The sequence below is a fragment of the Podarcis erhardii genome, assembly GCF_964252035.2.
Source record: "Podarcis erhardii genome assembly, chromosome: 5".
In the NCBI taxonomy this organism is placed as follows: domain Eukaryota; kingdom Metazoa; phylum Chordata; class Lepidosauria; order Squamata; family Lacertidae; genus Podarcis; species Podarcis erhardii.
In genome coordinates, this window is record NC_138509.1 from 44120501 (window position 1) to 44143625 (window position 23125).

Here is a 23125-nt window from a genome sequence, read left to right on the forward strand (position 1 = left end):
TAAGGAGGTAGCTAGACCTCTCAAGTCACCATATGGGTCTTTCCAGACATGTGGCCCAGTTCATACACAAAAGCAGCAGTTTGAGTGGACCGCTTGAAACCCAACTGTGCAGAGAAAGCTCCATGTTGCAAGCTATTTGTGTAAAGTAGCTTTCAGCGATGCCAGTACAATCCTGATGTGTTCAGGATTTGTATTGCTAGACTTAGCACTTACAAAACTATGTCGGGGCCCTACTGGCACATAAACAACTTTCCCTGTGGCACTGCCTCCAGATGACTGCATTTTCAAGCAACTTCTCACTGCTGTCTGCATGGAAGAATAAGGCAAATGGGCAGGATCTTGGTGTTGTTGTTTATTTACTGTAATAACAGTGTAATTACTCTTGCCATGCGCCACATCTATAACAATTAATACCTAATTAGCTTGGTCATTTATCACCGTGTTAGACTATATTATTTCATCCTTTTTAATAAAATGCTTTACTCTTATCTCTCTATATTTTGTTTTGTTTTAAGGACCATTCTGACAGCCCTCTGGGAGCAGCAGTAACTCTGGCACATGAGTTGGGTCATAATTTTGGGATGAACCATGATACACTGGAAAGGGGTTGCAACTGCAAAGCATCTGCTGACAAAGGAGGCTGCATCATGAACCCTTCAACAGGGTAAGTGCAAGTACTGAACAAGCTTTGTTTGGGAGGAAAAAAGAACTGTGGGTGCAACTAGCTAGAACTAGCTAGAACTGTGGGTGCAGTATAACTTTCCTCTCGCTCTCTTCTCCACCCCAAAATCTGTTCTGGAAGGTTGGGGCAGGGCAGACCCAGAACATATTTAGGGAGCTTGCTGTAAGACAAGAGGCTGAGGAATTTCTTTTCCTCAGCCAAAATAGCTTGTGCTATTTAGTTGGATACAGTCCTTTGTTTTTATTCCAGGAAGCATTTTAAGCAAAGGTTTACATCCTGTTTATGCCAATTAGACTTTATCACAGACCCTTCTCCATAATCTGTGACAAATTATGTTGTTGTGAGGGAAACTTTAATCCTTAGAGGATAGCTTTAATTCCCCCTCTTTGTTATTAAAAGAAAATGTGCAAAGCAATTAACGTGTATTATTGTTGTTGTTTTCCCCTACTAGTATGGGAGAAAAAGCAGGGGAGGTCATAAGAAATAAACCATAGCAAATAGGGGAGCAGGTTTGGTGCTTGTTTATCTGTGTTTCCTGCTGCAGAACTGCATTAATACCAAGAGCTTTCAATATAAACTGAAGACAATCTTTGTTTCTGTGATGTCTGATGTGCTTTCTTTCATCTCAATTGGCTGGGGTCTCATTAAAGTTGCCTCAGTCCAAAAATCCAATTGTTACCCAGTGCATTCTTCATTCCTAACCATCTTTCACAGCTGATAGAGTTATGACAAGTGAGATCAATTTAGTATGCAATTTGCTAGGTGGAGGTGCACGGTATCTCAGAAGTAAATGCTATAAAGAACTACTGAAGCATGTCATGAAAGGAAGGTTTTCTCTTCTCTTTTCTTTTTTTAAACTTCAGCTTTTGAAGTTTGAGGATGCCTTCATGCTTTCTGTTCAAAACAAGAGTTTTAGTGATGTGACTAAGGGGTCACCCAGACTTGCGCTTGTGCTGTGCCTAGAAAGTATAGGGCTCAGCAGTTTTCTGCTTGACCCACGCTTTCTAGGCACGGGCCCAATTGCTTTTCCCCTTGCCTTGCTCCTTTCTGAGGGAAAACCTGCTCTTCAGCAATAAATAGGAACAAATAACAATCCAAGGAAAACCCAAATTGCCATTTGTTCTGATGGAGCACTAAAGAGCAGTTTTCCCAAGGGGAGGAAGCAGTGGGACAAGAGGAGGACAAGTATGTACACCTTAGTATCTCAAAATGCAGTGAGGCCATCCCCCTGCCCCCACTGCATTTCAAACTGCATTTGCACTTCTTGTACATACTGGGGCGGGGGGGGGCAGAGGTGTCTTCACCCTGTACAAATGTTATAAATAGATGAACAAATGTTTAATCATCAGTGTATAGATGTATCTGAACATTCAAATAATACATGATCAAATTCTTTCCCGAATAATAAATCTTCAGAAATGACAGGAATGTGTCAAGCACCCCCCTAGTGTACATGCAGAACTTTTAAGATCCACAGACATTAGTGACTCTTTTCAATGGGTTTTCTCATTACTCTTGGAATTGCTCATCCAGCTGGTCAAATGGAATATTTCTAACACTGTTTAAATTAGGTTACTTTGGGTCTATGGTGTATTTGATGGTATGAAATGTTTCATCCTCTCTTCTCCCTAGAATCCAAGGCATATATCTGTGTATTTGGGATCAGTGCTAGCCCATCTTCTGCTTCATTTCACCTTGGGCTATTGCTTTTCTATCCTATTCATGCAGCTCTTAGCCTCTCAAGCCATAGATTTTTCAGTGGGTAGAAGTGACTGCTACAGTCATTTTTGAGGAAGAGGGTATGGACATTGCACTTCTTCTTTTTTTACTTTGTGCCCAATAGATATCTGTAATTCAAATAAGGTGATGAGAAAAACCAGCTTGGATTAAAATTATTCCATTCACCTTAACTTTGAAGTTAAGTCTAACGAAGGAAAATGTTCAAAGGGTTATTTTATTACTTCAAATGGTGTTTCGTTAATTATTGTGATCTCCTTTTCAGTTTTCCAGTTTAAATAATTGAAGAGTCCAGCATTAAAAACTTGTGTTAGAAATGAGTTCTTGGTAGAAGCAGTCTTGGGATCAGTGCTGTATTAAATTCTGTTGGATCTGTCCATTAATGAGCTTCCTGTAGGTGTACGTTTTAAAAGGAACCAGCAGGACATGTATCATTTTTACCACAAAATGTTTTAAAGGTTTGAGCACATTTAGCAAAGCACACATGATGTGTTATTTTATAGGGCATTATGGCTTAAAGAAGAAAGCAGACAGAGTGATCCTGACATTCAGATTATTTCTGGCTACAAAAATAAATCACAGTACAAGAGAACATTTTCAAGAAAAGAATTGCAACCAAAAATGCTTATTAAACAGAAATTAGTTTTTGTAAACTCATATCTTTGTAATGGTAGCTTTGTCTTTCTTTAAAACAAAATGTTAACTTTGGGGTAATAGCATAGGGCCTAGTGTTGTATGTGGGATCTTAAAGGACCCTGTGCTTCAGGGAGAACGGTATGAAAGTGAGCACCAGGAAGGAGGAAAGGGGCACACAGAGGACAAGGAAGGTCCAAAATTTTTTTTTTTTTGGTCCAGATAGAAAAATAATCTTTTAGAAAACACAAAATCAATTGCAGTCTGTTTGAAAGGTCTTGTTCTCCCTAGCTCCCTTTGAGGAATTTATAACGAAGTTCTATCTCCACTCAGGAAAAAGGAAATAAGAAAATAATAATAATAACGGAGGGCAGTCTGCAGAAGTTGCATTGCAGCCCTCTGCTAGTGGTCAGAGGCAAAGGCCAGGTTTAGGGTTTCAACTTTGAATGACGTAGGCTGGGATGAGGTCCTTGGAGCTGGTTAACAGCAAGAAGGAGAAGGAAGGGGCAGAACTCCAAGTGAGCTGGGAATGACAGGCTGGAACAAAGAGACGCAGAGTATGGGAAGTGTTTTGGTTTTTTTGCCTTCCTTTGAATCCAATGCTGCCCTTAAGGGAGAAGCGGACCTTCATAGGATGTGAATGCTCTGCAATCCCTCCATCTAGGTGCAGGTTGTATATCTGTGTAAATAAAACCATATCAGAAGTGGGAAACCCCCCAAACCACTATGTTGACTCATGGCAAGCTAGAATTTGGGAAATGGTATACATGGTGAAATTAACTAACTTCGTCGGAGAAGTTAGTTAAAATGGAGCAAGTTTATTGAAAAAAAATGAGTTTATTTGTTTTGAGATTTGGAGGGACCAGAGGAGAGAGAAGAAAAACGAGAAGCCCAGTAGACAACTGAATCCCCATTGCGCAAGTAGCTGGACATCATTGGGTGCCGCCCAGGCAGTCTTGAGATGTAGCTGAATATTGTGTTACCAGTTTTGTAGCTCTATTCTCTGGTCTTATGAGTTTTCCAAAGACGAATCAATTTTGTTACACCCATATTGCACAAGGAACATCCTGAGTCAGCATCAATGAATTTAAAAGCGCTGCATCATTTTCATTAGAAATATTGCCAGTCCAAATTGTTTTTGTCTCTGCTAGCCTCCTTAATGGAATTTGTGACTCGTTTCTTTTTCCTGGTTTTTTTTTTGGGGGGGAGGGTGATACTTGGACTTCAGTGGAATGTACAGAATCAGACTATACTTCAAAAAGAATGGAACTAAATCTTAACTAGTTCAATTTGTCTCAATCTTGGCAATTCTGTCTTGTGGCTGCCCCATTTAGGTGAGCCATATTCTTTCCACTTTTTGAAAATACAGCTCTCTATCTCCTTTCCATGAATAAAAAATCTGCACTGCAACTGTCCTTTAGCTGAACTGAAGACACAGCTGGCAAACACAGTTTTCTTTCTGAATATTCACGGAATTCCATTTCTGCTTTACTGTCTCTCTTTTAAAGGGGGGGGGAATCAGGTGTTAACGGTAACACAAGTGCCTGCTAATGATAGCCTGGTATACCAATCACATCCAGATGTCAGTTCCATTATAATTTCCATCCTTTCTTCAGTGGGGTTCCACTGCCCTGCTGCTTTGCAATAAAGAAAGCTTTTTTCACTTTTATCTCATTGAAATGTGTTGCTCTCCCCAGGATGCTAAAAATCCTTCATGCTGAATCAGACAGAGCTAAGTTGCTTGTACTTTGCACTAAAGCCCCAGTTACATTTTTGAGGTTGGGCTGTTTTTTTGACCTTGTTCAACAAGCACACTTTTCTTCTAGGAGATTTTGATAAATGAGCATTTTAACAAGCCTTGAAAATAAGTGCAGGAAAGTCAGTAGCCCATTACAATCTTAACTGGTCCTCCTGTCCATGCAAATCTTTGCTAAACAACTGTGGTGTAAATAATACAGTTTTGTCAGACTTTACCTGGAGCCTATTCATACCTGGCACTAGTGACCAGGTGAGTAGTATTTAGTAAGTCTGTTTTTTATATAGCATGGAGAAACATCTACCAGAAAAAGTTGTAAAGATTTGTATTCTTGTCTCTTACCAGGGAGATTACTAAACAGGCCTTGAGATCTGTTTTGAGGGTTTTGTGAAATACCGGTAACAGGTTTCCTTGAATTGTGTTCTTGGCCTTTCAGGTTGCATGATGGTAAAAGAAAGTATTATATGTCTTTTTGCTGCCCTACCCCTAATGAATATGGAATCGGTGCTCACTCAACACTGCCATGGTGTACATTATTATATAAAGTGCCAGTACATGGTTTAGTTGCTAAAATTAAGTTCTCTGATGATCATATCACAGTGTGCTGCATGTGCCCAGTTCTGTGTTAAATGATTTGTGGCTTGTGGGGAGGATCATGACATTTGTGTCATTTCGTTTTTATAATGTATTTGAAACTAGTCCTCTTGCAACCTTTTGACCATTGATAATTAGTTGATGGGCTTGTGAGAGAATATGCCTCCCAGTGGAGCATGATTAATTGCCTTCATCTCAGTTTTTTTCCCCTAATTATTGAATTGGTATTTTCATGGAGAATATTAACCATGAGCTGTAAAACACTGGGCAAACTTTGGCTGCAGCTCATGATTTCTCTGGAGAGAGCCAAACCACGAGCCTTGGTTTGGATGACACGTAAGCAAAACCATGGCTTAGCTCAGCAGAACAACCAAAGCAATGACCCACCCCTGCAGGATCCTGCACAATTGCTCATTCATACTAAGACATAGTGTTACACGTGAATGAGATCAGAGGACATTTAAAGCAGTGTATTTCCTTTGTCAACTAAATGCCTGAAATGTGGTATTATTTAAAATTTTGCTTCGCTGCAGAGTCTTGGGCCTGTCTACATGATTATCTCCCGCACACACTTCTTCTACACATGGTGAAATCACACACACACACACACACACAGAGAGAGAGAGAGAGAGAGAGAGAGATACCAGGATGATTTACTTAATTGCTTTCCCATTTTCTTTTGGTTAAAAACTACCATGAATTGACAGGATGCCATTATTTCAACATTTTAAATTACTGAAACAATCGTGTGCAATTAAAGGACAGACAGTGCCCATTTGCTATTATTTAATAATTCAGGGACATTTTAGAGGTCTTTAATTGTTTTTAGGTGAAGAAAAAGTTGTGAGTTTAAGCAGTAGTGTGTCCAGATCTTGCAAGCACTCTCAGCAGATTCCATTATAGTACAATGTCTTGGGGTCAAATAAGGCTACAACTTTGATTGATTACAAATGCAGAGGTTTGGCATAGGCATTGGGTTTAACCAGACCAACAGCCTGCCTGCTGGAAGTATTTCTGGTAGGATCAACAGAGAAAGACAGGAGTCTTGTGACATACATCAAATAGGAACACCCCCCACGGGATCACCGCCAAGGAGTTTCTGAACAACTCCTTCCAGATCCCTTTAACGGGATACCCTTTCCTTCAGAGGGACAGGCAGATGCTACAACCTCCCCTCTGACCAAGACTAAGGCTTACTCAATGCCTAAACTGCCAAAAGTTTTGACGATTGCTAGGAGGTAGGCAAAATCACCAGGCGAGAGCCAATTGGCCTGGTGCCAAAATTCCTACCTGGTCCCAAATATGGCGACCAAGAATGTCCATAGCAAGGTCAAGCACATAACAAGCCTCATACAAGGGAGGGAGGGAGGGAAATCCTACTGGATATGGAGGCAGGGACAGGCCAACTTATATTCCCCAGGGGTGGACCCAAGTGAAGCCTGCAGACCCAGATGTATCTGCCCCTTGGAATGTCCTGCCCCCAAGCCTGCCTGCAAGAGGTGTCCCTCACTGGATCCTGTCAGGGGAGGCAGCACTGGCCTGCAACCCTAATGCACCAACTATCGGCACCTTTTCCTATTATACAGGATAGAAAAGCATTGTTGTGCCTATGGAAAATTGAGAAAAGAGCTCTTTCTAAATACTAGAAAAAATAATTTTAAAGAGCTAGAGAATACCCAACAGGCTGTGTAGACTTGGCACTTCTCTGATAGTCTTTTAATTCCTGCCAGGCAACATCCCTTTTTGGAACAGAGTGGAGGAAAATAGCACAGTAGGAAACTGAATGCAGGCAGTGTGTTTTTAACGGCCATGTCAGCCATTTATCATAATTCACTTATCGCTAGTACTGGATGTTATATTTAACGCAACCAATTTAAACACAAGCTAATCTAGTTTGGTTTCTTATCTACAATTTCCTCTAACATTGGCAATAACGACAAAGTATGCTACAACTTCTGCTCTTTTTTTCCATTAATGCAACACTACCATGACCTATGTTTCTCTCTCTTTCATATATGGTTTCCTTTTTCCTTGATTCAGCACTGGATTAACATCAAGTCCTAAACAATAAATTGTGAAACCCAGACCCTCTGCTGTCGAGCTAATTGTTATTAATGAGGTAGCAATCTAAAAGGAAACTGAACAGAAGATGAGCCAGAGGCAAATGCAAAATGATTATAGCAACTCTCCTTGACTGCCTAGTTTCCTACAGGAAAAGTAGTTGCGTACAATTCCCACAGAGCTTTGCATGGCAGATAACTCCTGAATACAGTTAGAATACTGTCAAGGTTGATAAATTGGTTTAGTATTGCTTCACCTTTGCAATGGGAAACGAGGCTCACAATAGACCTCTTGACAAGAAATAACTTTTCCGACTGTACATTTGTCAAAGTGGAAGCAACTCCTAATAATGTTTTACTTGGCAGTTTTGTGACTGTGGAGATATTAAGCTGTGACAGTATGTCCTGCACAAGGCTGTTAAAAGCTGTTACTTCTTCCTGGAAGTATTTCTGAAAATCTTCCAGCTGTTGGTTCTGTCAATACTTTCTGATCAGAATCTTGCATTCTGCATTGTAAATCTGTCCTTCTTACAAAGCTCACAGCTTGAGAAGATAAGCCTCAGTGGTACAGGCCAGATCCATCTTTTTTTCTGTAAGGTAAATCTTATGGATTGTAGTATTCCCAAGCCAGCATGGATTCATATCCGCCTAAATGAAGCCAATGGTTGCCAACTTCGTTGGGCCCAGGGGTACATTCAGATTTCTGAGAACGTTGTGGGCACCACTCACAAAATGGCCACTGCAAGGTATGACCTAACACAAAATGGTTGCCACAAGGAGTGGCTTGGTTTAATTTTAGAATGATCCCTGCTGTGGTACAGGCAAGATGCTGCTGCTGTTGATGTCTCTGTTCTGTGTCTGCACGGTGCTCCCCCACCCATAAACTTGAGAGCAATTCCTTCTGCAGAATAGGCCACAGAAACATAAGGATAAAGATCATGTCTTTGCACAGTACTCCTCGCACCCATCCTATCAGCCTGAAAAGAACCCCAGCTGTGAGAGAGGCAGCAGAAACATTATGTCTCTGCCTCTACACTGTGCTCCCCCCACCCCCACTTCAATCAACTTGAGAACAGTTCTGACTGGAGCAAAAAGATGGTGGTGGGGATGAGGATAAGGATAAGAAGTGTGTCTGTCTCTGTGCTGTTTTCCCCCACCATCAAGTTGGGAACAATTCTTGCTATGGAGAAGGAAGCAGGAACAAGAAAGACTGGCATCTTACTCCCTGTGATTTAAAACAAAGCCCCCTGAGAGGCCAAACAACTGTCCTCCCCACAAAAATAAATCTTCAAAAAAGTAACAGCACTCACTCCTTGCCACAGTCTTTTCCACACATACAAATTGTGAAGCTGACGCTTAGCCTTCCCTCATCCTATGCAGCTGGAGTGGAAGTGGTGGGCTCTTCCAACTCAAAAAATTGCTGCGTGCAGGAAGGTGGTTCTAGTTTAATACATTTTAGTCTGGTTGCACTGGCCATCTCGGAGGCCACCAAGGAAGGCATTCGTGGGTGCAGGGTTGGCAACCTCTGTGTTAAACTATTAATGCCACACATCAGTTCAGTTATTTGTGAAAATGACAGGTAATTGGGCTTGTGAAAATCAGTACAAGCATTGAACATGAACTATAGATGGGAAAGCTATGCGAACATTGTGTTCTATTTTATCGATGCTCTAGGGATTAAAACAATAAACAAAAGAGAGAGTAAAAGTAGATTGGGAGGATAAGTGCAGAGCCATCATTCATCATTCAGGTTTTTTTTTAATGCAATCTTTGTTCATAATTCTGGTATTTGATAAACATTCCTGAGAAAATTTAATTATTCAGATGTTACAGATCTGGCACAGAAGTGAGTTTCCTGTGTACAGCCAAATCTCTAATGCAGCTCACAAAAATGTTCACATGATTGATTGTGTCAGGGGTCATAATTTGATCATGATGAAGAAAAATCTAAATTCTCAGCTAGTTTATATCTTTAGAATCCTGCCTGGCGGGTGGCACAGGAAATGATCCGAAGTTGGGAAATGGCAGAGGCAGGGAAAGGGTCAAGTACCTCTTTCATTGTCACTAGCAACTTCTCCATTCTATAGGTCAGCATTAGACCACATGTTTTATATGCAAAAGATCCCCGTTCAACCCGTGGGATTTCTAGGCAAGACTGTAAAAGCACCTTATATGAAACTCTGTTGAGCTGGATCAGGCTTCCTCAACCTCGCCCTCCAGATGTTTTTGTCCTACAACTCCCATGATCCCTAACTAGCAGGACCAGTGGTCAGGGATGATGGGAACTGTTGTCTCAGAACATCTGGAGGGCCAAGGTTAAGGAAGCCTGAGCTAGATGGACCAATGTTCTGACTCCCTGTTAGGCAGCTTTCCATTGGAAAGAAGGGCTATTGGACTAGAGTGGTTTATATAAAACCTGATGGAATCGCCAGAGGTATTGAGTTTAGAAGGATCCATTTCATGAAGTTAACTCTAGATCCATTCCGTAAGTGTTCTGTGTTACGAAATCTTCTTTTCCGCTGACAACTTGCATGGATAAGTGTTCCGTAAGTGTTCTGTGTTAGAAATCTTCTTTTCCGCTGACAACTTGCATGGATAGATACTCCACTAAAATGACATAACAACAGTTGCAGATAAATCCATCCTAGGTTTTGTAACTTTTTGAAATTCCCAATGTATTTGGCACAAATAAAACTTTTCCATCATAACTGCTGCTCCTTTTTTTTAAAATAAATTAGTACAGTCCTGAAATATTATCTACTTATTTTTAAGAAATAAGCACTTTAATGTCACCTAATTTTAACTACTGATGGAATGGGGTTTTGTTATGCTTTTAATTCCGAAGCAAGGGTCCGTGTATGCTAGAACAATACTCTTATGTTAATTTCTCCTAAAAAGCCAGAATGACAGGACACATAAATCATGCAAAAGCCTGTGAGATCCAAGGCAGGCACTCCCTCCATCATCCATGAAAGAGTGGTCTGCTGAAAAATCCCCCCATGTTTTTTCAACCATTCTTGATGAGAAAAGAAATTGCATTAAAAATTACAAAAGGGGAGAGAAAAATTTTGATGAAATTATCATGGGTTGGATGCAGGCTTTGGTTGCACTTCCTTTATTTTTGAGGTGGCTAAGGGGTGTTTGTGGGTGTCCTTTCATTCTGTAAATCATCTATGCTGTGGTCTACACTCTGCAGCCTTCTTTGGTGTCTACCCTTCAATTGAAGCCCAGAAGGAAGACATAATGAATCCATAGCTCCTCTCATGAGGCTTTTTTTTAGATCAGTGTGGGCAACAAGGAATGCTGGTAGAGTGCTGGAGAAATGCTTATTGAAAGGAAATCACACACAGAACTCTCAGACACCTTGAAGCTATAAGGTAAGCTATAAACCCCCATCACTGAAATTGTCAACTGTCCTTGAGAATGAGGCAACCCCCCCCCCAAAAAAAACACCCAGAAGCCCCTTTCATAGAGAGAAAAACTTCTTTGTGAAATTGGGAGACAGATTTTAGCACAATACTTCCATGAAGTTCCTATGTTGCCCTCCTAAGAAATAGCATTCTTGCATGAATAAAGAGTTAACAATGTACAAATTTACTCTGACAATGAATCCCACTCAAAAAAACCAGAGAGGTATGAATCCTGGAACTGCAGAGAAAAGTGCAATTATAACATTATAGCAATGTTCTGAAAGGGCACCCATACATGTTTTCCTTGTGAGATTTACTGGTGAATATTTTGGTGCCTCGACTAACTGATAGTAACCGAAGCAATACACAGTTTGTGGAAGTCCTGTTTGGAATGTATTCATCTTCATTAATGTTGGGGGTTTTTTTTAATGCTACACAATCGGCAAGGGGCCCAGTGACCACCAACAAGCGGGCTGCCAACGTGTATGGCTGAGCGTCTGTGCTCTTGTCCTGGCTGCTGTTTTTGTAAAGAGCTGCCAGGATTCCGATGGAGCAGCAACAGCTCTTTGTGTAGGGAAAGCTAGCTCTGATTGGCTTTGTCACGGCTGGCTGCCAGTTTCAAATCAGCCAATAATAATAGCAATAGCAATCTCAATTTCCATATTTTATTATATGATTATTTGTTATTTCCCTCTCTACCCCCATCCATAGGGCTGGAAACCCTTTACCAGACAGACCGTGGAGACTGGTTTTTGTATTTCTGATGCTTCAGTGTAGTAATTCATAGGTGAGGGGGAGCAGCATTAGTAGATATAACAGATGGGTCTTGTTCTTGACTTTCCCCCTTCTATTGGCCTATTGTGCAAAAGCAAAGTCACTTTATTTTTATTAAAGTGATACATACATACCTGATCCTATACTCAGTATACATACCTGATCCTATACTGTTCAGATGGACTGTGGATTCTTCCTCTGGGCTCAGCCTGTGAGGATAATTTTGCCGTAAAGCTCCCTTCTGCCTGAAGCCCATATCATCCTACTAATGTCTTAAATTTCTACTACTTAAGTCTTGCCTAGATGCTGAATATAGGGTTTTGTTAAGGGTCAAAAGCAGTGTGGGTATGCCTTGCCCAGTAGCAGATATCTGTTTCTTCCTGTCTTACAAGAATAATGTAATAAACTCTCTATCCTTCCCCCTTATCTTCAATATGGGCATATGGAGCTCCTTTATTACCTCATTTCCCTTTTGTTATACTGTTGCAGAAGTGTGCACTATATAAAAGGAGTCCTTAAAAGTTAATTAATATGTATGGTTCCATTAAAAAAAATGCTCCTTAAGCTACAATTTTAGTGCATCTCAAATGCTTTAGTTGAAATAAAGTCACCCCATCCGACTTTATGGAATAATTCATTCATATACTTTCGGCTTCAGATTTCACATGCTCATCTCCTGTTTATTGTGAGGTTATTTATTTCAAAACAAAATGTTTTGAGTGGATCTGTGCTTTCTTTGGTAACTAGTGAATATGGCACTGATGTCAGCTGAGGAAATCAGTGTCAAGGACAGGAAAGGCCAGAATTTGAATGGCTCTGTTGCTTCAAAATAGGAAACAGCTTGAGTTCTTTTAAGGTGAAGAGAATTTGCATTAGTTAGCAGTGACACTCTGTGGTCACCAGTATAGGCCAAAGGACCTATTGCCCCATTGATGGTCACATGAAACGTTTATAAGCAGGAGTGAGCGAATCTGTATGCACTTGGAGAGAAATGGGTGGTCATAATTGTTTAATGTTCATTGTGGAAACACTCGCTGGTTCTTATATTTTTTTCTGATTTAGTGATTACCAACAGTATTTCTGTTGTTCATTTGGTTTCTATTTCACATACCTATCAAACCAGTATTTGCACACTGGAATACGTTTATAATGTCAAGAGTGGCCTTTGTCATCCTAAACACCTGTTTGGATGAAAATTAATGAATTTAAATTTGATGCTTTAAATTATATGCACACACATACACGTTTGTGTGTTTTTTTAAAAAACTAAGTTTCGTCTCTAAAAAGTTTCACTTTTTGAGATTAACCTGGTTTTAAAATGAATTTGTACGAAAAAACTATTGTTGTGGCTTTTGAAGCAATTTTTGTACTGCTTAATATGTAAAGTATGAATATATAAAAATGATGATGATGATGATGATGATGATAATAATTTATTTGTACCCCACCCATCTGGCTGGGTTTCCCATTGAAAGTCTCTTAAGATGGAATCATTCCTAACATTGACTTCAATGTCAAAGAGTAAAGTATGGGACCCACTCTTAAATTAGTAATAAATTTCACAAGAAAACAATTATTTTCTATTTATTACTGTGGGCTCCTTACTAGACCCAGAAATTAGCAAATCAACTAGAAACTAGCAAATCATCACAGGTATTAAGTTTCCTAGTGATGCATTTTTGTAGTTCGCCCAGGATCATCCACTGACTCCATATAAATGAACTTGCAGTCCAGCTTATGGCTTATGAGAGCCAGTGTGGTGTAGTGGTTAAGAGCGGTAGACTCATAATCTGGTGAACCGGGTTCACTTCCCCGCTCCTCCACATGCAGCTGCTGGGTGACCTTGGGCTAGTCACACTTCTCTGAAGTCTTTCAGCCTCACTCACCTCATAGAGTGTTTGTTGTGGGGGAGGAAGGGAAAGGAGAATGTTAGCCACTTTGAGACTCCTTAGGGTAGTGATAAAGCGGGATATCAAATCCAAACTACTACTACTACTACTACTTCTTCTTCTTCTTCTTCTTCTTCTTCTTCTTCTTCTTCTTCTTCTTCTTTTTCTTCTTCTTCTTCCAACTACCTGAGCTCTTCCATGTGTTGAGAACTGGGGTCCCCCCCCATATTTTTCATTCCCTCCCTCTAATTTTTCATTCCCTCCATGCCCCATAACATCCCACACTGTATAACCTACCCTGGGGTTTGTGGGACTTGAAAATATTGTAGCAAGGGGTAGATACCCATGAGTGGTTTTGGACTGGGAGTATTTAAGGAAGCTCTGGCATTCATTATGTTTAATCTGTTTATGTTTATTATCATAATGGTTATCAGTATAATGAGTGCTGTTTGAGAAATATTAGCATTAGCTGCCATAACTATGTGTGCACTATACCAGCCTCTGGCACAATGACATTTGATTCCCTTCTGTTCATTTCTTGGGACACATTACGATGATGCCGTAGAATTTGCTAGGAGTGTTGTATTATGGAACATCTTGTCTCCGAATTCAAACCCATAATTATTTGATAATGGTAATTTTTTTCTTCTGTCTCCCCTGTTCCTACGCCTTCTTCCCCCCAGCTACCCATTTCCTATGATGTTTAGCAGCTGCAGCAAGAAAGACCTGGAAAGCAGCTTGGAGAAAGGAGTGGGGATGTGCCTATTCAACCTGCCTGAAGTTAAGGAATCTTTCGGTGGCCCAAAGTGTGGGAATGGCTATGTAGAAGAAGGGGAGGAGTGTGACTGTGGGGAACCTGAGGTAGGACTGTCTGTCGTGACTGCTTTAAAAGGAGACTCGAAATTTCAATTTAGAATATCAAGTCATATCAGTCCTTAGGCATCACTATTCTCCGGTCTCGGTATTCCTTGAATGCTTGTCTAAATACAAAAGCCATGCAGTGTTTTTGAAAAGACTGCAGGCTGGTATTCTGGTACTCTTCCTCAACCAAGAAGAGCCTGCTGTATGTTGTGCCCAGCATGCTGAAATATACTCAGAGTCGAGTGTGAATTTAATGCACTTTATTCAGCTCATAGTAGCAATGAATGAAACTTTCCCCAAAATGTCTAGCTATATATACATTATTTACACAATGGACCCCGTGTGATTGGCTAATCCCAGGCTGCTCCTGTAGGCCAATCAGGTTGCGGATTCACCTCCTTCAGGAACCTGATTGGCTGCTCCTGCGGGTCAATCAGGTCGCTGATTCACTTTCACCTGGAGCTGGATTGGGTGGCTCCTCCGGGCCAATCAGACTGCTGCATTCTGGATCCTATTGTTCTAGGATTCAGCTCAGTACATAACACATGCCCAGTGAAAAGGCTTGGAAAGGGAGAGACCTTATGCCAACATCTCTTCTTCCTTTTTCATGGCTGCCCAAGACAAGGAAAGTGACTACTCCTCTGACTTCATTCTGCCAGGGAAGAGACCTACCCTTCCTTCATTTAGATGTCGGCATTAAAAGTTGATACTGTATTTCTCTCCCAGATTATCATAACTAAATATACCAGAGAATTATGGATTTGTCTTCTCCTGTAAGCATAGAGTTATATGCATAATAGACTGAAAGACATTGAAATAGCAAGAAATTGCATAGCTTTTCCATACAGTTTATTGAATTGATCAAGCCATAAGGATTTCCTGACAGCATACTCATTCTTCTGGGTAGCAAAGCATGAGAAGTAGGTTTATCTGCTTGTTTAAAGTCAATAGAGTATCTGTAGCTTTCACATTCATTCTAGCCCAGTTATCTTTCACTTTTTCACTCCTCAGTGTTACTGATACCTTTTAAAGTAGAAACCGTTAATATTGCCATGAAGCAGTTTGAACTGTGGCTTCTTCCTTTGTTTTGTTAAATTCCTTGGGAAATGGTGGCTCACTTGTGATTGGTTTTAGTCCCAGTCTTCCACTGTAATCTATGTGGTACCAGCATATCCAGTACATTAATTTTGCATTAGCAATGTAATTTAAATTGGATCAGCACATCAATACCACTCTAATCTTTGAGTGCATCATGTTGTTCTGTGTGTAACTCTGCATGAAGCTTGCATACAAAGCTGTTTTTTATTAGCCAGTGCAGTGGTTGAGGAGTTTTCTTCTATGAGGGGTTGTGAACCATGGGAAGAATTCAGTCAGGAGCTAAAAAAACAATGTTGGGCAGAGTCAGAGCCAAAGGTGAAGAGAACCAGAATACATTTAACGTGTCACCTGCAAGAGAATTCTGCAATGCAAATTTTATGCGAGGGAGATTTGTTAACTAGTGAAATGTCAAAGGCTAAATATAACCAGCTCACCACATATTAGAGCTGCAATAGTGAATTATTGGTTCACCTTTCTAGCCATGAGATATCTTTATTCCGTTTGCATTTTTCTGGCTTTCCCTCTTCTTCTCATATTCTGATTTTCCCATCTCTTCGCCTAGATAAGAGACCCTGTCTGCCTGTGGGGTAGCTGTACTTAGTGTCCAGTTCACAGCCACCATAGGTGGAACAAAAGGATGAGGAAGCGGGGCAGAAATGCTTGCTCTGTACAGCCTCTCACTCACCCTTCAGGTCTTGCTGATACTGTCTTTCAATTGATTGCATTTTTTCACTTGCTTTAGAGGGGACTTCTTTATCTTTCCTCTGTTCTCCTTGGCTTAGTGCTGCATCATACCTCCATCATGATATTAAGGCTTAGGTGAGAAGAAGACAGGCTACAGTCTAGGCCAGGTGGTAGGGGGAGCCACCAGAGTGGTTTGATGCCATATGTCAGATGGAATTTGGTCATGGGTCACATCTACCCCCAGCGGTATACCTAGGGTCCCTTGTGCCTTTGACAAAGAGCTATATCAGTGGCCCCCAGCAAGGGAAAAAAAACCACTTTACTGCAATAGCTGCATTAGAAATTACTACATTTTCCATGACCCTAGTACTCAAAACCTTGGCAAGCCTTGTAAACTGGAATACAGGCTAGGTTCTGAAGTATTTTGGGGTGTGATTTATTTATTTTTAAAAGGCAAATTTTCCAGTGGGTGTCAGTCCAAAATACTTGCAAAGTAATGCTCCCTCTGTGTGTGCCCTAATCAATATATAGAGCATGTTGTTTATACAGTCATACCACTTGTTACTTTTGCTTCAGGTTGCGCATTTTCAGGTTGCGTCCCACGGCGACCTGGAAGTACCGGAAAGGGTTACTTCCGGGTTTCGCCGCATGTGCAGACGTGCAAAATGACATAATGCACAGAAGCAGCGAATCACGGCACACGCAGACGCGGGTTTACCTTCTGCTCATGTTGCGAACGGGGCTTTGGAACAGATCCCGCTCGCAACAAGAGGTACCACTGTATACATACAAGGTTAGGCAAGGCTTGTAAAGGCTGGCCTACTCAGAAAGAAGTTCCATGGAGTTCAATGGGGTTTACTCTCAGGTTCAGTGGATAGGATCGCTGCCTAAATGCACAAACCTACTCAGGCATAAGTCCCACTCAGTTAATGGGGGTTTTACTTCCTAGTAAATGGGATTAGCATTGCCACCAGTCAATCTCCAGTGGTGATTTTTGCAGGGCAGGCAGGCCTGGGTCCCTAACAAGAGCCAGTTTCACCCTAACCCGTACCCCAAATCTATTGAAATGAAATAATATTAAAACAGCAGTCTAGCAGACACTTCCCCCCCCCCAATAAGAAAGATTAACCCCGATTCACCTTATTGATTCCAGGGTATGAGAGGAAGAAACCTGTTGACTGTTGGTGAACTTTAAGTGTTAAAATCACATTTCTACAAAAACAATGAGAGCTTTTGCATTCATAACTTTCTTGTAAGCTCCTTAGAAAGATTCTGCAGTTGCTTCTGAAGGTCTTCTTTTGCCAGGTTGCCTGATACATTTTAGTTTGAGGTATGCTCATTGAATAGGATCTTTTGAGGATGAGATAAGCTAATTTTCCTGCATCTACGTAAATAAGAGATGAGGCAAATTCTACCATCGCCACCAGAATCCAGCCAGAACCACAGTTTACAATGGAAGTAGAAGCACTTTCTGACTGGATCAAATATATAGCTTTCCAGTGGAAGTATAGGGATCCCATCCCTGCAAAGCAGGGCAAGTGTGCCTTACCTACCCCTCCATCTCACATGCAGATTCTCTTTTCGCATCTCCCTCATGTACTTGCTTTCACTTGGAAAAAAATAAATCACATATACCCTCTGCCTTGAGCCCAGCCAAGGGACTGTGGCAGATTTATTTATGTAGTACATTTCTATCCCACTGTTCCCCATGAGGAAACACAAGGAAGCACACATGTGATTCCTAGGTAGTGTCCCATCCAGGCACAAACCTGCTCCACTTCAGCAAGGTTTTTGACTATGTGCCTGCAGGTTATGTTCTGGGATATCGATTCCCATCGGCCTGACAGCTGAGATGTAGCCATGGTGGCGGCGGTGGAAATTTTTAAATGGGTATTTTTAATACTACTTGTAAAACCCTTGGAGATTTTATTACAGTCAAGAAGTATATATATTTCGTTAAATTAAATAAAAATAAAATACTTCAGAGTTTCGGTGGAGCAGAATGGCTTTTGTTCTACTTTCTGCCAAATCTCACTAGACTGAAATTTGAATTTAATGTCAATCGATTGCCATTCTCTGTGACCTTGAAATGTAAGTTTTCCATTTATCAAGGCTAAACTGACCCATTCTATTTGACCAAGGACTACAAATAAGGACTTAGTAAGACAAAATCCAAGAAAATGAAATTATGCCCCCCCAAAGGGTTACATATAGAAAGGAAAAAAAGCTACCAGCAAACCTCATTTCATTACGTTTTACTTTGCAGCGAAATGTATTGCACTTTGCAGATAATGCTCCGCTTACAGGGGAAGGAAGCCCTTCACTCCCACCCCTCTTTTGGCCATGGGAGTGAAGCTGGCACTGGTAAACCAAAAAAAAGTGTGACTCACTTTATTGCAATATTCACTTTATCATGGTGGTCTGGAACCAAACCCACAATATCTCCAAGGTATGCCTGTATATTTGGCTCAGAAGTTCCATGCGGGAATGGATCTATCCTTTGTATATGAAACTCAAAGCAACTTGGCACTGTATAAGTAAAATTTATAAATAATGATAAAGATTAAGGCTGGGGATAACTAAATAGGCAGCACTTCTAAGGGACGTGTGAAGGTTACAGTGAATAACAAACTCAAGTGTGTGATACTCTGGTGAGAAAGGCTAATCTGCTTTCAAGTTGCATTAACAGAAGCATCATTTCCTAGACTCATGAAACAATAGTACTCCTCTGCTCAGTTCAGTTAAGAGATTAGATCTCATTTAAGTACTGTGCCACTTCTGATCAGCACAAGATAAATTGGAGACAATTCAGAGGAGAATGGTAATGCTAATAAAGTTCTAGAAGAAAATCACAGAAATGCCTAGTTCTTACTGAGAAAGCTAAGTGTTGGGGGGAAATGTTCTAGTATTCTCCATGAAACCTCGTTTTCTGAATTCAGGACTTTTTTTTATGTGGAAGAAAATTCAGCAGTTGTTCTCCTGCCTGCCACAGTCTAGATATATGCTTAGAACTAGACCAAACAGAATCTGAATGTGGTGTATTTAGTTCAGAGAAAAGAAAAAGGGCAGAGAACAATTGTGTGATGGTTGGTGAACACTGAAGAAATGAAGTTTTAAAATGAGACACCCTAGGTTAAACAGCAAGTGAGTCGTCCTAAACTTCTAAAAGCAGCTATAGGTGAGATCATGGGGATAGAGAAAGGTGACAGAAACTTTGCCTCAGCTCACACTTTTAGAGCCTAGTGTGGCCACTCATGGAAGCCCATGCGGTTCCTGGCAGGCTTGAAAGCCAGTGGGAATTGTGCTGAGGTAGGAACCTAGGAAGCTGCCTTTGGTCCATCTCTAGGACAATATTGTCTACCCTAACTGGCTGACGGGCTTCCAGGGTTTCAGGCAGGAGTCTTTCCCAACCCTTCCTGAAGATGTTGAAAATTGGACCTGGATTTTCTGCACAAGTTAAGGGTTGGACTGGATGATTCTGCAACTTTGTGCTTCCTTGGTTACAAGGATGTTTTACAATATTGAATGCTTTTCCAGAATGAGGAGACAGAATACAGTGGTATCTCTAGTTACGAACTTAATTTGTTCCAGAGGTCCGTTCTTAACCTGAAACTGTTCTTAACTAGAGGCGTGCTTTCACTAATGGGGCCTTTTGCTGCCGCTGTGCCGCCGGCACACAATTTCCGTTCTCATCCTGGGGCAAAGTTTTCAACTTGAGGTAACTCTTCCAGGTTAGCGGAGTTTGCAAACTGAAGCGTTTGTAACCTGAGGCATTTGTAACTCGAGGGACCACTGTACTATTTATATTTCAAAACATTTCAGGAGGTGGGAAAAGAAAGAATGGAATATAGTTCAGCGCACAAGCAGTGTGTTCTTTAGCCTAAAAGCAGAGAATCGGGTGGTCATATGGATCCCAGTCGATCTCTATGTACATATTCCTGCCTATTGTAATTCTTAGGTTTTATTGGCTTCTTTTTTAGGAATGTACAAATGAATGCTGTAATGCTACTACTTGCACTTTAAAACCAGGAGCAGTATGTGCCCATGGGCTTTGCTGTGAAGACTGCAAGGTGAATTTTCCTGCTTCCTAATTAATGTGGGGTGGGCAGGCCTCCATAACAATCTTCATGCCGTGTGAAACATGCATTGCTATGTGAGCTATTATGCATTGTCAGTGGAATATACTTGGTACTCAAGAGGTTCATTGGCCTATAGCTGCACCACTGAAAACGTATCTATTGCTGCTGCTGCTTTTTTTTAAAAAAAAAAAAATCAATGCAGCACTTCTTCTCCTAAAAGACAATGTGTATTTTTTTTATTTTATGCATAAATTGACAGTATTAAAAAGCAGCCTTAAAAGTTTATGTCCACTTAAATAATTCCACCACTGCAGAGTCAGCTGAAGTTTTAACTTATGTGCTTCTGTGTGCGCAGAGTGTCAGAGCCTTGTGCTTGCATTTTAGTAAGGAATGAAGGAGGCCCTTTAGAAGTGTGCCGTAAACCGCTGTGCAGTATATCAAAGAGATGCATATAAATGCTGTGGTGCCTTTATGCTGTGCTTAATGGCCACTTGGTGCAGAGTCTGGGAGGGGAAGCATTAGTCCATAGCATAAATTTCACTGTGCAGTAACTTTTATTGATTGGAATTACAGCCAAATCTTTTCCTCCTGCAGCTGAAGCCAGCAGGGGTCTTATGCAGGCACTCCAGTAATTCCTGTGACCTTCCTGAATTCTGCACTGGAGGCAGCCCTCTCTGCCCAGCCAATGTTTACTTACATGACGGGCACCCCTGCCACAGGGTAGATGGGTATTGCTATAATGGCATGTGCCAGACACATGAGCAGCAATGCATCACACTCTGGGGACTAGGTGAGTTCGAATTCCTGTTCGCTGTTTCTTTTTCTAGGTATTTATCCACAGAAACAAATTGCTTGTGATATTTGGAGGAGGCAGAAACTTTGAAGCCACGTGTGATTCTGGGTCCGTAAATTCTGCATTTCCCATCTTTGACAGTTCATTTCTGTGGGATAGATGTTGCATGCCCAATCCCAATATATCAGGGTATGGGAAACCTCAGGCCTGGGGGCTGAATGTAGCCTTCCAGGCCCCTCTGTCTAGCCCTTGGATTTTCCCCAAGGCCACACACCTCACCGGACCTGCTCCATGCCCTACTTGAGTGCTTTATCCTTGTGGAAATACCTGACTGAACTGTAATAATGCCCTTTGCTTGCCTGAATGAAGGATGGAAGTATCTGTGTAGCTTTGCATAGTTGGGATGTGATCTACTGTACAAAACAAGAGTCACATTTGTTTCTCCACACACTTTCGCCTTTGGCCATACCCACCAAGCCCATGTGGGCCCCAAAATGGTCCCCACAAGGGAATGAGGCTCTTGGGGTGAAAAGGTTTCCCAACCTCTATAGTAGAGGGTCATTTTCCCTCTTGCATCCCTACAGTTGAAGGTGAGCTGAAAGAATGGAGAGAAGATACGTGATATCTGTCTATTAACCTCTTCATATAATTGGGTGGTCTAATCATAGAATCATAGAGTTGGAAGATGGTTTGTAGAAACTAATCATTTCCTCAGTTCAGCTCCTAACTAGCCTCGGGTTCTCCAGAGTATCAGTTGCACATCATTAGCACCAGTCCCACAATTTTTTTTGGGATTGTGCTGCTGGAGAAATGCTGGGATTGTAGCCATACTCCCCAGGTTAGAATTCTACATGTGCTTAAATACAGCATAAGGTTTTACGGTCTTCTTCCAAAGGTACGATCATTAGCTTTCTTTGAAGCTATGACTGCTGGGCACATTTGAATCCTTTTAGAAACAGAGCTTGCCTTGCCCTGCCTCAGTTTATTTAACTGTAAAACGCAAATACTTGCCTACCTCTCAGAAGTAATTACTGTAATGTTTACTTTAGCACTTAGAGATTTCTGGGATGAAAGCCACTATGCAAGGGCATAGCATTAACTACGCAAACATAACTCATCGCTGTTGCCGGATTAAGAAAAAATTGTGCCACCGATTATATTTCCATCAGTAATGCAAATTGACTTGGACAGTCATCTGGTTTCAGCTGACATTGCATCATAGTCAAGGATGGAGGGGCATTGTATTTGAAAACTGTATATCCACTTACTCAATACTTAATTTGCTAATCTCCCTGTGCACCCTATTCCTAACGTTTCATTATTATTTTTTAATTTATTTTTAAATTTATTTTGTTTGTTTATTATGCATTTTAATTATGGATGGCTTACTGTTTCAATGAACTTGTTTTAGTGTGTATTTTAATTATGGGTGAGCTATATTTTTATAATTTGGTTTTACTAGTTGTTTTGCAGTTGGCTTTTACATGTTTGTGAACCCCCTTGGTCCGTCTTCTCAAAATTAAAGGTGCCCTAAGAAATTCCTTTAGTATTTAGTTAGTTAGTTAGTTAGTTAGTTAGTTAGTTAGTTAGTTAAAAGATTGTTAGGCTGCTGTTCAGGAGGCACTGCCTTCCCATGGTGATTCGCTTAGTATGCTGTGTTACTTTCCCCCCATTTCTAATACTTGTGCCCGCTCCTAATATTTGAGTGCATGTTACAGTTCCAACACCATCTTTGTAGCCCAGGTTTGATCTCTCTTCAAAGGGAGTTCTTGGGGAGTGTAGCCCCATAATGTGTGCTTTAGACAACATATGAATGGATAATAATAACTCCTCATTTGGAAACATGATCCCATCATGTGTCTGATTAATTAAGGCAATTGATAAAAAGCACTTCTGGACACAATTGCTACCTAGATGTCAAGTATCTTTTCACTGGGCCCAGCACAGAAGACCAAGAGGTTTTCAACCTTTTTGAGTCCATGGCTCCCTTGACCAATTACATTCTTTCTGTGGCACCCCTATGGGGCTCAGGAGCCCAGTTATGTCACCCCTTGCCTGCAGAGTTGCCAGCCTCT

General features: G+C 41.0%; 1 protein-coding gene across 4 annotated transcripts in view; it reads left to right on the plus strand.

Moving 5' to 3' along the window:
- Window positions 1-23125, plus strand: part of ADAM12 (ADAM metallopeptidase domain 12) — a 195990-nt gene that overhangs the window by 142937 nt on the left and 29928 nt on the right. For all 4 annotated transcript variants that reach the window (XM_081863180.1, XM_081863181.1, XM_081863182.1 and 1 more), the window contains 4 exons: window positions 516-664; window positions 14219-14396; window positions 20159-20248; window positions 20852-21047. In XM_081863180.1, coding sequence (XP_081719306.1) covers window positions 516-664; window positions 14219-14396; window positions 20159-20248; window positions 20852-21047 — 613 coding nt within the window. The remainder of the gene's footprint in view (window positions 1-515; window positions 665-14218; window positions 14397-20158; window positions 20249-20851; window positions 21048-23125) is intronic.